Here is a 14989-nt window from a genome sequence, read left to right as displayed (position 1 = left end):
GCAATAGAGAAGGTGAGCATGCCTTTGCTGTCTCGGCCTCCGACAGCTCAGCATTGGTATAGTAAAGCATAGGGGTGAGAAATACAGACCGAGCAAAAATGTAAGCCCACACGGTCCAATAACATAATAAGGTAACCATTAAACGTATATAGAAAATGTTCTGACTGGTCTCTATTTTCCTAGGGCGGGAATACCAACAGTGAAAATGTGTTAACACAACATATGCCTGTTTTGTATCTATACTAATTACAAAAGTTAATCAATACACTAGCTGCGAGTATTTAAAAAAGAAGAGTTATACACATAGTTCTCAGATGAGGATCAGATACATACAGCAGCGCCCAAACACATATCGTCCCCCAAACCTCAGGCTTAGGTGCCGCCATAAGGGTGCTTGTGTATTTAGGCTGGAACAGGTAAACCAAGCTTAGCTACAAAATAAAGTTCCTATAGGATAGCAATAAGAGAACAGCAGCTGCCATGGTTGTCCGTATGCGACTCGAGATATATAGTGGTGAAAAACTTCGTTCTCATTGTCTCCCATATCTCAGCCACTTGTATAATATTTTGTCCTCATCCTATACCGGAACGCCATGCAATGTCAAACACAGCAGTAATATGTCCCAAAGACACGGCACAGCAATGTCTTCTCATTACCAAAGCCTCCGTATAGTCCAAACTCAAACTAGCTGCATTCCAACTGCTTTGTGTCAAGTAGAAAGGAGGAAAGTTGCGCAGCTCCGTTATCGGTGCATTGAGAAGAATAATATGACATTTGGCAGCGTGGGGATCTGCAGCACGATCAAAGGATGCAATGTTCTCTGGGTGAGGTTTGTCAGGGATATCGCCCTCACTAGGTTTTATGGGCAGCTCCGGTGTCCGGCTATCCGACACAGTTGGGTTTAAACAGCAAAGAGTCGGTGCACAAGTTTCTTGCTGAACTATAAGTCCTCCATTGGTCTCCTCTGCAGCAATGGCAGAATCATAGGTAGGGATCTCTGTGACGCTGAAACACCGATCCACAGAGGCATATAGTCTAAGGAAATGCTCCTCTAAAAGTAAGCCAATCGCTTCTTGAAGGTGCTGCATATTCGTCCCCAGGATTGAAAGGTAGAGCCTGGCTGTAGTTTAGCACTTGCTTTGTGCCGCTTAACGACAGGGAAAAGTGTTCCCCGCCGGGGGGATATGAAGAGGCCTAAGCCGCAAAGTTGCTCCGGGCACTGATGCTAACAGCAATCTTGGTAATATCGAGCTAGTTATATACACTACTTGTAGTAGGATTCAGATCTGCTTAATATTTGTGTGATTGATGCGTTTACAAGGTGATCTTGTGAAGGTAATTCTGAAAAGCTGGAGCAGCACGCAGATGTGCGACTGAATATGGCCGCTGCCCGGAAGTCCCCCCAAGAAATGAAATTTGAAATATGCTACACAATAATTTTACCGAAAATAACAGGCAAAAACAAACAAAATAGCCAAAAATGCCATTTGCGACCGAAGTTTCGGTGCATCCCTACTAATTGCTACCAATAACCAGCCACTAGTAATGGCTGGTTAATTATCGCGTTCCCGCAAACGGACAAATTTACCCATTTGCGGGGGTGCAATTTTTTACTGCTCCACTTGTAATCTAAACCCTGGTGTTTAAAGGAGGCAAAATACAAAATGAATGTGCTCTGTATATTTCATATTCCATTATAAGTATTTTTCCTAAAATTCCTATATTTTTTTTAAAAATGGTCATTTGAAAACTTGTCAAAAGCTTAGTTGGCCGAGTACATGCACCTTTTCAAAGAATCATTTTTGGAAAAATTAAGCACCTTGCAAAAAAATGCTTCAAATTGAATTTAAAATGCACTGATGTCTATTTTGTATTTACTTTTATGTCTCTGTAACTGTAAGGCTTTAGCAACATGAGGCTTCTTGTCCTCATAGACCCATGAGGCAGAATTACTTTTCGGGGGATAATGCCACAGGAGGCAATGTGTGTGTGCGATGGCAAGCTCATTATGTCTTACATCAGAAGCCAACAAACCCATGTGCCAGCGTGTCTATGGCGCTTTAAAAATCGCTTGATGTGCGTGTGGGTATTTTAGAGGGGTTAAACACATAGTTAAAGTATTGATCGGAGCATTCAGAGCACTGTAGGTTCTGAGTAGAAACCGCTTCTAATCCATTCAGCGGTGCTAGTGGCACAACCCAGCTGTCTGACTAGTGCTGCTGATTGGATCAGCAACCGCTTCCGCTTAGGACCAACAATGCGCGGGTCTCTTGATAAGATGGTAGCTCTAAAGAATTAGAAATTCTATTTTATTACTATAACGGCCATTTAAAGGGACATTATACTGGTTGGTACAACTGCACTACCCTGGTAACTAATCACCAAGCTATTGTTTTTCCTGCAGCCCTCTTCAAAGCTATGCTCTTATTTTAAACCTTTAAAAGTGCTGGTTAAAGGGATGTGAAACCCAACATTCTAACAAATTTCAGTTATGTCTATTTCCACTCCTCCTGTATCATGTGACAGCCATCAGCCAATCATAAAGGCATATACGTAATGTTATATTACATGAATTCTTGCACATGCTCAGTAAGAGCTGGTGACTCAAAAAGTGTAAATACAAAAAGACTGTGCACATTTTGTTAATAAAAGTAAATTGGAAAGTTCTTTAAAATTGCTGCTCTATCTGAAACATTAAAGTTTAATTTGACTTGAGTGTCCCTCAACTTGAGTGCCCTCTTTTGTGCAAGCTAACCCAAAGTGCAAGATACAGCTGGCAATGTCACTGATCTGAAAGCGTACTGCGTCTGTCACAGGATGCAACAATACAGGTGTACCAAGATGGTGGCGCCCAGTATACAGATTCAAAGCTTTTCTACCTGGATTCTGTAAGACATTAAAATAAAAGAATGGCTGCAGGTGTAGGAGAAAAAAAAATGAACATAACATGGTGAGTTTAATGAACTTTAAAGGGATATTGAACCCATTTTTTTTCCTTTCATGATTCAGATAGAGCATGCAGTTTTAAGCAACTTTTTAATTTTCTCCTATTAACAATTTTTCTTCATTCTCTTGGTATCTTTATTTGAAAAAGCAGGATTGTAAGCTTATAAACCTGCCTATCTTTGGTTCAGCACCTGGGTATCTCTTGCTGGTTGGTGTATAAATGTAGCCACCAATCACTATCCAGGGCTCTGAACCAAAAATGGGCCGGCTCCTATACTTACATTCCTGCTTTTTCAAATAAAGATAGTAAGAGAATGAAGAAAAATTGATAAAAGGGGTCAATTAGAACATTGCTTAAAATTGCATGCTCTATCTGAATCATGAAAGAAAAAAAAAAATGGGTTCTGTATCCCTTTAAGGTATATTGGTAACACAAAAACATGCTTCTGCTCAGGAAAGACCAATTGTTTTTTTTATTTAATGTCTGTTAACATAAAAACCTTTTACATAACTGATTTAAATGTTCTTTTTAGTCCTTGTTACAACAAAATATATTTTTGCATTGAGAGCTATCATTTTATAGACTGAAGCGATATTTTGCACTACTTCCTGACTGGAATTTCTGCCATTTCCTTGAGCAGTGGTGTTCTGGGATCAAACTAAATTGTATGGTATTAGATAGGAGCAGCAAGCGTTTGATGGGAGCGAAATAATAAAATGCATCACTTGTGTCAGCACCTTCATACAGTCGCATCTGGCTGCCTGTCAGTGTCCTATTAGATTCCCGAGGTTTTATGTGCCAAAAATAATACGCTCAGTAGTTCATAAAACCATGGCATTTTCAGTGTGATTACTAACAAATTTCATTTCTGCTTTTCAGTTTCTTGTCTTTCTAAACAAAAAGAACAGCTGATATTTTTATTTTTAGTGTGTATGAAAACTCATTTTTCATTTCTTTTTTTTTTTTTATTACAGCGAATCGAGCAGCATAAGCAGCAGCGATGGCGGTTTGTTTACCAATGATGAGGGTCGCCAAGGTAATGAAAGATTTATACTCTACTTGCTGAATTAAGTCTAATTGAAACGTGCTAATTGGTAATTTTTTTTTTTTTGGCTTCTAATTAATACTGCTACTGAAGACTCTAAACAACACTGCAGATTTCTGGGCTATGAAGGTGTCATTTTTGTTTTAATGTTAATGTGACAACATTATGCAATTTAAACGAATAATTGTTTACACAGTTTACTCTTCATATGATAAAAGCGTGCTTGCTAATGATGTATTTTTAGAGTAATTTGGTCTAATTAGCCATTCTGCTTGCATTATGAGGTGTATTTGCAATTGGATTTTGTTCCCTGTAAGAACTCTATTATTCTGTTGGTTACATTTTAAGTACAGTTTACAAACTTAACCCCATGCCTGCCAGATAAGTAGAAAAACATTTTATTTATTTTTTTTGTGGTATTTACTGAAATTGTTTTATGCATATCCGAAGCCCATTTCTCTTGTAAGGTGTATCCAGTCCACGGATCATCCATTACTTGTGGGATATTCTCATTCCCAACAGGAAGTTGCAAGAGGACACCCACAGCAGAGCTGTAATATAGCTCCTCCCCTAACTGTCATACCCAGTCATTCTCTTGCAACTCTCAACAAGCTAGGATGTTGTAGGAGAGAGTGGTTAAATATAGTTAGTTTATTTTCTTCAATCATAAGTTTGTTATTTTTAAATAGTACCGGAGTTGTGCTATTTTATCTCAGGCAGTAAATAGAAGAAGAATCTGCCTGAGGTTTCTATGATCTTAGCAGGTTGTAACTAAGATCCATTGCTATTCTCACATATGTCTGAGAGGATTACACAGATGAGGTAACTTCAGCGAGAGATTGGCGTGCAGTTTATTCTGCTATCAGGTATGTGCAGTCATAATTTTTTCTAGAGATGGAAAACACTAGAAAATGCTGCTGATACCGGATTAATGTAAGTTAAGCCTGAATAAAGTGATTTAATAACGACTGGTATCATGCTTACTCCCAGGGGTAATACCCTTATGATATTGCAATATAAACGTTTGCTGGCATGTTTAATCGTTTTTATATATGCATTGGTGATAAAACTTTATTGGGGCCTAGTTTTTTCCACATGGCTGGCTTAAATTTTGACTAGAAACAGTTTTACTGAGGCTTTCCACTGTTATAGTATAAAAGTTACAGTTGGTGCAGTTAAAATTACAAACTGTGACATCCAGCTTCCCTCAGGAGTCCCCTGTATACTATAGGACATCTCTAAAGGGCTCAAAGGCTTTCCAAAGTCGTTTATTGGGGAAGGTAGGACCACAGCTTGCTGTGGCAGTTGGTTGTGACTGTTAAAAAAAAAAAAAAAAAAAAAAAGTCTATTTCGTTTTTTTGATCCGTTTTTTGAACTAAGGGGTTAATCATCCATTTGCAAGTGGATGCAATGCTCTGCTAGCCTATTACATACACTGTAAAAATTAGAATGTGTACCAAGTGTGCAATAAAGATCATATTCTGTTTTTAAAAAAATTATCACCAGAGGAATCTGACGAGGGGAAAGTTATGCCGACTAACTCTCCCCACGTGTCAGACCCTTTGACTCCCGCCCAAGGGACTCACGCTCAAATGGCGCCAAGTACATCTAGGGCGCCCATAGCGTTTACTTTACAAGACATGGCGGCAGTCATGGATAATACACTGTCAGCGGTATTAGCCAGACTACCTGAACTTAGAGGTTAGCGAGATAGCTCTGGGGTGAGACAAAATGCAGAGCATACTGACGCTTTAAGAACCATGTCTGATACTGCCTCACAATATGCAGAAGCTGAGGAAGGAGAGCTTCAGTCAGTGGGTGATGTTAATGACTCAGGAAAGATACCTGATTCTAATATTTCTACATTTAAATTTAAGCTTGAACACCTCCGCGTGTTACTTAGGGAGGTTTTAGCTGCTCTGAATGACTGTGATACCATTGCAGTGCCAGAGAAATTTTGTAGACTGGATAAATGCTTTGCAGTGCCGGTGTGTACTGATGTTTTTCCAATACCTAAAAGGTTTACAGAAATTATTAATAAGGAATGGTATAGACCAGGTGTGCCGTTCTCTTCCCCTCCTATTTTTAGAAAAATGTTTTCCAATAGACGCCACCACACGGGACTTATGGCAGACAGTCCCTAAGGTGGAGGGAGCAGTTTCTACTCTAGCAAAGCGTACTACTATCCCTGTCGAGGACAGTTGTGCTTTTTAAGAGCCAATGGATAAAAAATTAGAAGGTTACCTTAAGAAAATATTTATTCAACAAGGTTTTATCCTACAGCCCATTGCATGCATTGCCCCTGTCACTGCTGCTGCGGCGTACTGGTTTGAGTCTCTGGAAGAGGCTTTACAGGTAGAGACTCCATTGGATGACATACTTGGCAAACTTAGAGCACTTAAGCTAGCCAATTATTTTATTTCTGATGCCATTGTTCATTTGAATAAACTAACAGCTAAGAATTCTGGTTTTGCTATACAGGCGCGCAGAGCGCTATGGCTTAAATCATGGTCAGCTGACGTGACTTTAAAATCTAAGCTACTTAACATTCCCTTCAAGGGGCAGACCCTATTCGGGCCTGGTTTGAAGGAGATTATTGCTGATATCACGGGAGGAAAAGGTTGTGCCCTTCCTCAGGACAGGTCCAAATCTAGGGCCAAACAGTCTAATTTTCGTGCCTTTCGAAACTTCAAGGCAGGTGCGGCATCAACTTCCTCTAATAATAAACAAGAGGGAACTTTTGCTCAATCCAAGACGGTCTGGAGACCAAACCAGACCTGGAAAAAAGGTAAGCAGGCCAAAAAGCCTGCTGCTGCCTCTAAGACAGCATGAAGGAACGACCCCCTATCCGGTAACGGATCTAGTAGGGGGCAGACTTTCACTCTTCGCCCAGGTGTGGGCAAGAGATGTTCAGGATCCCTGGGCGTTGGAAATTTATATCCCAGGGATATCTTCTGGACTTCAAAGCTTCCCCCCCAAATGGGAGATTTCACCTTTCACAATTATCTGCAAACCAGATAAAGAGTGAGGCATTCTTACACTGTGTACGAGACCTCCTAGTTATGGGAGTGATCCATCCAGTTCCAAAGGAGGAACAGGAACAGGGTTTTTACTCAAATCTGTTTGTGGTTCCCAAAAAAGAGGGAACCTTCAGACCGATTTTGGATCTAAAGATCTTAAACAAATTCCTCAAAGTTCCGTCATTCAAGAAGGAAACTATTCGTACCATCCTACCACTGATCCAGGAGGGTCAATATATGACTACAGTGGATCTAAAGGATGCTTATCTACACATTCCGATACACAAATATCATCATCGGTTTCTCAGGTTTGCCTTTCAAGACAAGCATTACCAGTTGTAGCTCTTCCCTTTGGATTAGCTACAGCCCCAAGAATCTTTACAAAGGTTCTAGGGTCGCTTTTGGCGGTCCTAAGGCCGCGGGGCATAGCAGTAGCCCCTTATTTAGACGACATCCTGATACAGGCGTCAAACTTCCAAATTGCCAAGTCTCATACGGACGTAGTACTGGCATTTCTGAGGTCGCATGGGTGGAAAGTGAACGAGGAAAAGTGTTCTCTATCCCCACTCACAAGAGTTTCCTTTCTAGGGACTCTGATAGATTCTGTAGAAATGAAAATTTACCTTGACGGAGTCCAGGTTATCAAAGCTTCTAAATTCCTGTCGGGTTCTTCATTCCATTCCGCGCCCTTTGGTGGCTCAGTGTATGGAAGTAATCGGCTTAATGGTAGCGGCAATGGACATAGTGCCGTTTGCACGCTTACATCTCAGACCGCTGCAACTATGCAGGCTCAGTCAGTGGAGCGGGGATTACACAGATTTGGCCCCTCAACTGAATCTGGACCAAGAGACCAGGGATCCTCTTCCCTGGTGGCTATCTCGGGTCCATCTGTCCAAAGGTATGACCTTCCCAGGCCAGATTGGACTATTGTAACAACAAATGCCAGCCTTCTAGGTTGTGGTGCAGTCTGGAACTCCCTGAAGGCTCAGGGATCGTGGACTCAGGAGGAGTCTCTCCTTCCAATAAATATTCTGGAACTAAGAGCGATATTCAAGGCTCTTCAGGTTTGGCCTCAGTTAGCAACTCTGAGGTACATCATATTTCAGTCGGTCAACATCACGACTGTAGCTTACATCAACCATCGAGGGGGAACAAGAAGTTCCCTAGAGATGTTAGAAGTTTCAAAAATAATTCACTGGGCAGAGATTCACTCTTGCCACCTATCAGCTATCCATATCCCAGGTGTAGAGCACTGGGAGGCGGATTTTCTAAGTCGTCAGACTTTTCATCCGGGAGAGTGGGAACTCCATCCGGAGGTATTTGCTCAACTGATTCTCCGTTGGGGCAAACCAGAACTGGATCTCATGGCGTCTCACCAGAACGCCAAGCTTCCGTGTTACGGATCCAGTTCCAGGGATCCCAAGGCGACACTGATAGATACTCTAGCAGCGCCCTGGTCTTTCAACCTGGCTTATGTGTTTCCACCGTATCCTCTGCTCCCTCGACTGATTGCCAAGATCAAGCAGGAGAGAGCATCAGTGATTCTGATAGCACCTGCGTCGCCACGCAGGACCTGGTATGCAGATCTAGTGGACATGTCATCCTTTCCACCATGGTCTCTGCCTCTGAGACAGGACCTTCTACTTCAGGGTCCTTTCAACCATCCAAATCTAATTTCTCTGAGGCTGACTGCCTGGAGATTGAATGCTTGATTTTATCAAAGCGTGGCTTCTCTGAGTCAGTTATTGATACCTTAATACAGGCACGAAAGCCTGTCACCAGGAAAATTTACCATAAGGTATGGCGTAGATATCTTTCTTGGTGTGAATCCAAGGGTTACTCATGGAGTAAGGTCAGGATTCCTAGGATTTTATCTTTTCTCCAAGAAGGTTTGGAAAAAGGATTGTCAGATAGTTTCTTAAAGGGACAGATTTTTGCTCTGTCTATTCTTTTGCACTAGCGTCTGGCAGATGTTCCAGACATTCAGGCATTTTGTCAGGCTTTAGTTTGAATCAAGCCTGTGTTTAAACCTGTTGCTCCACCATGGAGCTTAAACTTGGTTCTTAAGATTCTTCAAGGAGTTCCGTTTGAACCTCTTCATTCCATAGATATCAAACTTTTATCTTGGAAAGTTCTTTTTTTCTCCAACATAGGTGTGTCCGGTCCACGGCGTCATCCTTACTTGTGGGATATTCTCCTCCCCAACAGGAAATGGCAAAGAGCCCAGCAAAGCTGGTCACATGATCCCTCCTAGGCTCCGCCTACCCCAGTCATTCTCTTTGCCGTTGTACAGGCAACATCTCCACGGAGATGGCTTAGAGTTTTTTAGTGTTTAACTGTAGTTTTTATTATTCAATCAAGAGTTTGTTATTTTAAAATAGTGCTGGTATGTACTATTTACTCAGAAACAGAAAAGAGATGAAGATTTCTGTTTGTATGAGGAAAATGATTTTAGCACCGTAACTAAAATCCATGGCTGTTCCACACAGGACTGTTGAGAGCAATTAACTTCAGTTGGGGGAACAGTGTGCAGTCTCTTACTGCTTGAGGTATGACACATTCTAACAAGACGATGTAATGCTGGAAGCTGTCATTTTCCCTATGGGATCCGGTAAGCCATGTTTATTAAGATAGTAAATAAGGGCTTCACAAGGGCTTATTAAGACTGTAGACTCTTTTTGGGCTAAATCGATTAATTATTAACACATATTTAGCCTTGAGGAATCATTTATTCTGGGTATTTTGATATGATTATATCGGCAGGCACTGTTTTTGACACCTTATTCTTTAGGGGCTTTCCCTAATCATAGTCAGAGCCTCATTTTCGCGCCGGTATGGCGCACTTGTTTTTGAGGACAGCATGGCATGCAGCTGCATGTGTGTGGAGCTCTGATACACAGAAAAGTCTTTCTGAAGGCATCATTTGGTATCGTATTCCCCTTTGGGCTTGGTTGGGTCTCAGCAAAGCAGATTCCAGGGACTGTAAAGGGGTTAAATATAAAAACGGCTCCGGTTCCGTTATTTTAAGGGTTAAAGCTTCCAAATTTGGTGTGCAATACTTTTAAGGCTTTAAGACACTGTGGTGAAATTTTGGTGAATTTTGAACAATTCCTTCATACTTTTTCGCAATTGCAGTAATAAAGTGTGTTTAGTTTAAAATTTAAAGTGACAGTAACGGTTTTATTTTAAAACGTTTTTTGTGCTTTGTTATCAAGTTTATGCCTGTTTACAATGTCTGAACTACCAGATAGATTGTGTTCTGACTGTGGGGAAACCAAGGTTCCTTCTCATTTAACTATATGTATTTTATGTCATAAAAAATTTTAGTAAAAATGATGCCCAAGATGATTCCTCAAGTGAGGGGAGTAAGCATGGTACTGCATCATCCCCTCCTTCGTCTACACCAGTCTTGCCCATACAGGAGGCCCCTAGTACATCTAGTGCGCCAATACTCCTTACTATGCAACATTTAACGGCTGTAATGGATAATTCTATCAAAAACATTTTAGCCAATATGCCCACTTATCAGTGAAAGCGCGACTGCTCTGTTTTAGAAAATTCTGTAGAGCATGAGAACGCTGATGATATGGTTTCTGAAGGGCCCCTACACCAGTCTGAGGGGGCCAGGGAGGTTTTGTCTGAGGGAGAAATTTCAGATTCAGGAAACATTTCTCAATAAGCTGAACCTGATGTGATTACTTTTAAATTTAAGTTGGAACATCTCCGCGCTCTGCTTAAGGAGGGGTTATCCAATTTGGATGATTGTGATTATCTGGTCATTCCAGAACCACTATGTAAAATGGAAAAGTTCTTAGAGGCCCCGGGGCCCCCCGAAGCTTTTCCTATATCCAAGCGGGTGGCGTACATTGTTAGTGAAGAATGGGACAGGCCCGGTATACCTTTAGTACCTCCCCCCATATTTATAAAATTGTTTTCCTATAGTCGACCCCAGAAAGGACTGATGGCAGACAGTCCCCAAGGTCGAGGGGGGCGGTTTCTACTCTACACAAGCGCGCCACTATACCCATAGAAGATAGTTGTGCTTTCCAAGATCCTATGGATAAAAAATTAGAAGGTCTGCTAAAGATGTTTGTTCAGCAAGGTTCCCTTCTACAACCAATTGCATGCATTGTCCCTGTCACTGCAGCCGCGTGTTTCTAGTTTGATGAGCTAGGAAAGGCGATTATTAGTAATTCTTCTTCTTATGAGGAGATTATGGACAGAATTCGTGCTCTTAAATTGGCTAATTCTTTCACCCTAGACGCCACCTGGCAATAGGCTAGGTTAGCGGCGATAAAATTCTGGGTTTGCTATTGTGGCGCAGAGCGCTTTGGTTAAAATCTTGGGCAGCGGATGCGTCTTCCAAGAACAAATTGCTTGACATTCCTTTCAAGGGGAAAACACTCTTTGGCCCTGACTTGAAAGAGATTATCTCTGATATCACTGGGGGCAAGGGCCACGCCCTTCCTCAGGATAGGTCTTTTCAAGACCAAAAATAAACCTAAGTTTCGTCCCTTTCGCAGAAACGGATCAGCCCCAAGGGCTATGTCCTTTAAGCAGGAAGGTAATACTTCTCAAGCCAATCCAGCCTGGAGACCTATGCAAGGCTGGAACAAAGAGCAGGCCAGGAAACCTGCCACTGCTACCAAGACAGCATGAAATGCGGGCCCCCGATCCGGGACCGGATCTGGTGGGGGGCAGACTCTCTCTCTTCGCTCAGGCTGGGACAAGAGATGTTCTGGATCCTTGGGCGCTAGAAATAGTCTCCCAAGGTTATTCTCTGGAGTTCAAGGGGCTTCCTCCAAGGGGGAGGTTCCACAGGTCTCAGTTGTCTTCAGATCACATAAGAAGACAGGCATTCTTACATTGGGTAGAAGACCTGCTAAAAATGGGAGTGATTCATCCTGTTCCATTAGGAGAACAAGGGATGGGGTCCTACTCCAATCTGTTCATAGTTCCCAAAAAAGAGGGAACGTTCAGACCAATCTTAGATCTCAAGATCTTGAACAAGTTTCTCAAGGTTCCATCGTTCAAGATGGAAACCATTCGAACACTCCTTCCTTTCATCCAGGAAGGTCAATTCATGACCAAGGTGGATTTCAAGGATGCGTATCTACATATTCCTATCCACAAGGAACATCATCGGTTCCTAAGGTTTGAATTCCTGGACAAGCATTTCCAGTTCGTGGCGTTTTCTTTCGGATTAGCCACTGCTCCTAGGATTTTCTCATAGGTACTAGGGTCCCTTCTGGCGGTGCTAAGACCAAGGGGCATTGCTGTAGTACCTTAATTGGACGACATTCTGATTCGAGCGTCGTCCCTTCCTCAAGTAAAGGCTCACACGGACATTGTCCTGGCCTTTCTCAGATCTCACGGATGGAAAGTGAACGTGGAAAAGAGTTCTCTATCTCCGTCAACGAGGGTTCCCTTCTTGGGAACTATAATAGACTCCTTAGAAATGAGGATTTTTCTGACAGAAGCCAGAAAAACAAAACTTCTAGACTCTTGTCGGATACTTCATTCCGTTCCTCTTCCTTCCATAGCGCAGTGCATGGAAGTGATAGGTTTGATGGTTGCGGCAATGGACATAGTTCCTTTTGTGCGCATTCATCTAAGACCATTACAACTGTTCATGCTCAGTCAGTGGAATGGGGACTATTCAGACTTGTCTCCGAAGATACAAGTAAATCAGAGGACCAGAGACTCATTCCGTTGGTGGCTGTCCCTGGACAACCTGTCACAAGGGATGACCTTCCGCAGACCAGAGTGGGTCCTTGTCACGACCGACGCCAGTCTGATGGGCTGGGGCGCGGTCTGGGGATCCCTGAAAGCTCAGGGTCTTTGGTCTCGGGTAGAATCTCTTCTACCGATAAATATTCTGGAACTGAGAGCGATATTCAATGCTCTCAAAGCTTGGCCTCAGCTAGCAAGGGCCAAGTTCATACATCAACCATCAGGGGGGAACAAGGAGTTCCCTAGCGATGGAAGAAGTGACCAAAATCATTCTATGGGCGGAGTCTCACTCCTGCCACCTGTCTGCTATCCACATCCCAGGAGTGGAAAATTGGGAAGCGGATTTTCTGAGTCGTCAGACATTGCATCCGGGGGAGTGGGAACTCCATCCGGAAATCTTTGCCCAAGTCACTCAACCGTGGGGCATTCCAGACATGGATCTGATGGCCTCTCGTCAGAACTTCAGAGTTCCTTACTACGGGTACAGATCCAGGGATCCCAAGGCGGCTCTAGTGGATGCACTAGTAGCACCTTGGACCTTCAAACTAGCTTATGTGTTCCCGCCGTTTCCTCTCATCCCCAGGCTGGTAGCCAGGATCAATCAGGAGAGGGCGTCGGTGATTTTGATAGCTCCTGCGTGGCCACGCAGGACTTGGTATGCAGATCTGGTGAATATGTCATCGGCTCCACCATGGAAGCTACCTTTGAGACGAGACCTTCTTGTTCTAGGTCCGTTCGACCCACTCCAGCTGACTGCTTGGAGATTGAACGCTTGATCTTATCAAAGCGAGGGTTCTCAGATTCTGTTATTAATACTCTTGTTCAGGCCTGAAAGCCTGTAACCAGAAAAATTACCACATAATTTGGTATATCTGTTGGTGTGAATCTGCAGGATTCCCTTGGGACAAGGTTAAGATTCCTAAGAGTCTATCCTTCCTTCGAGAAGGATTGGAAAAAGGATTATCTGCAAGTTCCTTGATGGGACAGATTTCTGCCTTGTCTGTGTTACTTCACAAAAAGCTGGCAGCTGTGCCAGATGTTCTAGCCTTTGTTCAGGCTCTGGTTAGAATCAAGCCTGTTTACAAAATTTTGACTCCTCCTTGGAGTCTCAACCTAGTTCTTTCAGTTCTTTAGGGGGTTCCGTTTGAACCCTTACATTCCGTTGATATTAAGTTATTATCTTGGAAAGTTTTGTTTTTGGTTGCAATTTCTTCTGCTAGAAGAGTTTCAGAATTATCTGCTCTGCAGTGTTCTTCTCCTTATCTGGTGTTCCATGCAGATAAGGTGGTTTTGCGTACTAAACCTGGTTTTCTTCCAAAAGTTGTTTCTAACAAAAACATTAACCAGGAGATAGTTGTGCCTTCTTTGTGTCCTAATCCAGTTTCAAAGAAGGAACGTTTGTTGCACAACTTGGATGTAGTTCGTGCTCTCAAATTTTACTTAGCAGCTACTAAGGATTTCAGACAAACTTTGTCTTTGTTTGTTGTTTATTCTGGTAAACGGAGAGGTCAAAAAGCAACTTCTACCTCTCTCTCCTTCTGGATTAAAAGCATTATCCGATTGGCTTATGAGACTGCCGGACGGCAGCCTCCTGAAAGAATCACAGCTCACTCCACTAGGGCTGTGGCTTCCACATGGGCCTTCAAGAACGAGGCTTCTGTTGATCAGATATGTAAGGCAGTGACTTGGTCTTCACTGCACACTTTTTCTAAATTTTACAAATTTGATACTTTTGCTTCTTCTGAGGCTATTTTTGGGAGAAAGGTTTTGCAAGCCGTGGTGCCTTCCATTTAGGCGACCTGATTTGCTCCCTCCCTTCATCCGTGTCCTAAAGCTTTGGTATTGGTTCCCACAAGTAAGGATGACGCCGTGGACCGGACACACCTATGTTGGAGAAAACAGAATTTATGTTTACCTGATAAATTACTTTCTCCAACGGTGTGTCCGGTCCACGGCCCGCCCTGGTTTTTTTAATCAGGTCTGATAATTTATTTTCTTTAACTACAGTCACCACGGTAACATATGGTTTCTCCTATGCAAATATTCCTCCTTAACGTCGGTCGAATGACTGGGGTAGGCGGAGCCTAGGAGGGATCATGTGACCAGCTTTGCTGGGCTCTTTGCCATTTCCTGTTGGGGAGGAGAATATCCCACAAGTAAGGATGACGCCGTGGACCGGACACACCGTTGGAGAAAGTAATTTATCAGGTAAACATAAATTCTGTTTTTTTTTGGTAGCTATT

At 42.6% G+C, this 14989-nt stretch overlaps 1 protein-coding gene across 1 annotated transcript in view; it reads left to right on the top strand.

Moving 5' to 3' along the window:
* GPATCH2 (G-patch domain containing 2) overlaps positions 1 to 14989 on the top strand; it is a 572071-nt gene that overhangs the window by 43148 nt on the left and 513934 nt on the right. Inside the window, exon 3 of the mRNA XM_053712502.1 lies at positions 3923 to 3984. Coding sequence (XP_053568477.1) covers positions 3923 to 3984 — 62 coding nt within the window. The remainder of the gene's footprint in view (positions 1 to 3922; positions 3985 to 14989) is intronic.

Source organism: Bombina bombina, chromosome 4 (genome assembly GCF_027579735.1).
Source record: "Bombina bombina isolate aBomBom1 chromosome 4, aBomBom1.pri, whole genome shotgun sequence".
Lineage (NCBI taxonomy): Eukaryota > Metazoa > Chordata > Amphibia > Anura > Bombinatoridae > Bombina > Bombina bombina.
The sequence above is the reverse complement of the archived record's forward strand: the minus strand, read 5'-3'. Positions and strand labels throughout refer to the sequence as shown.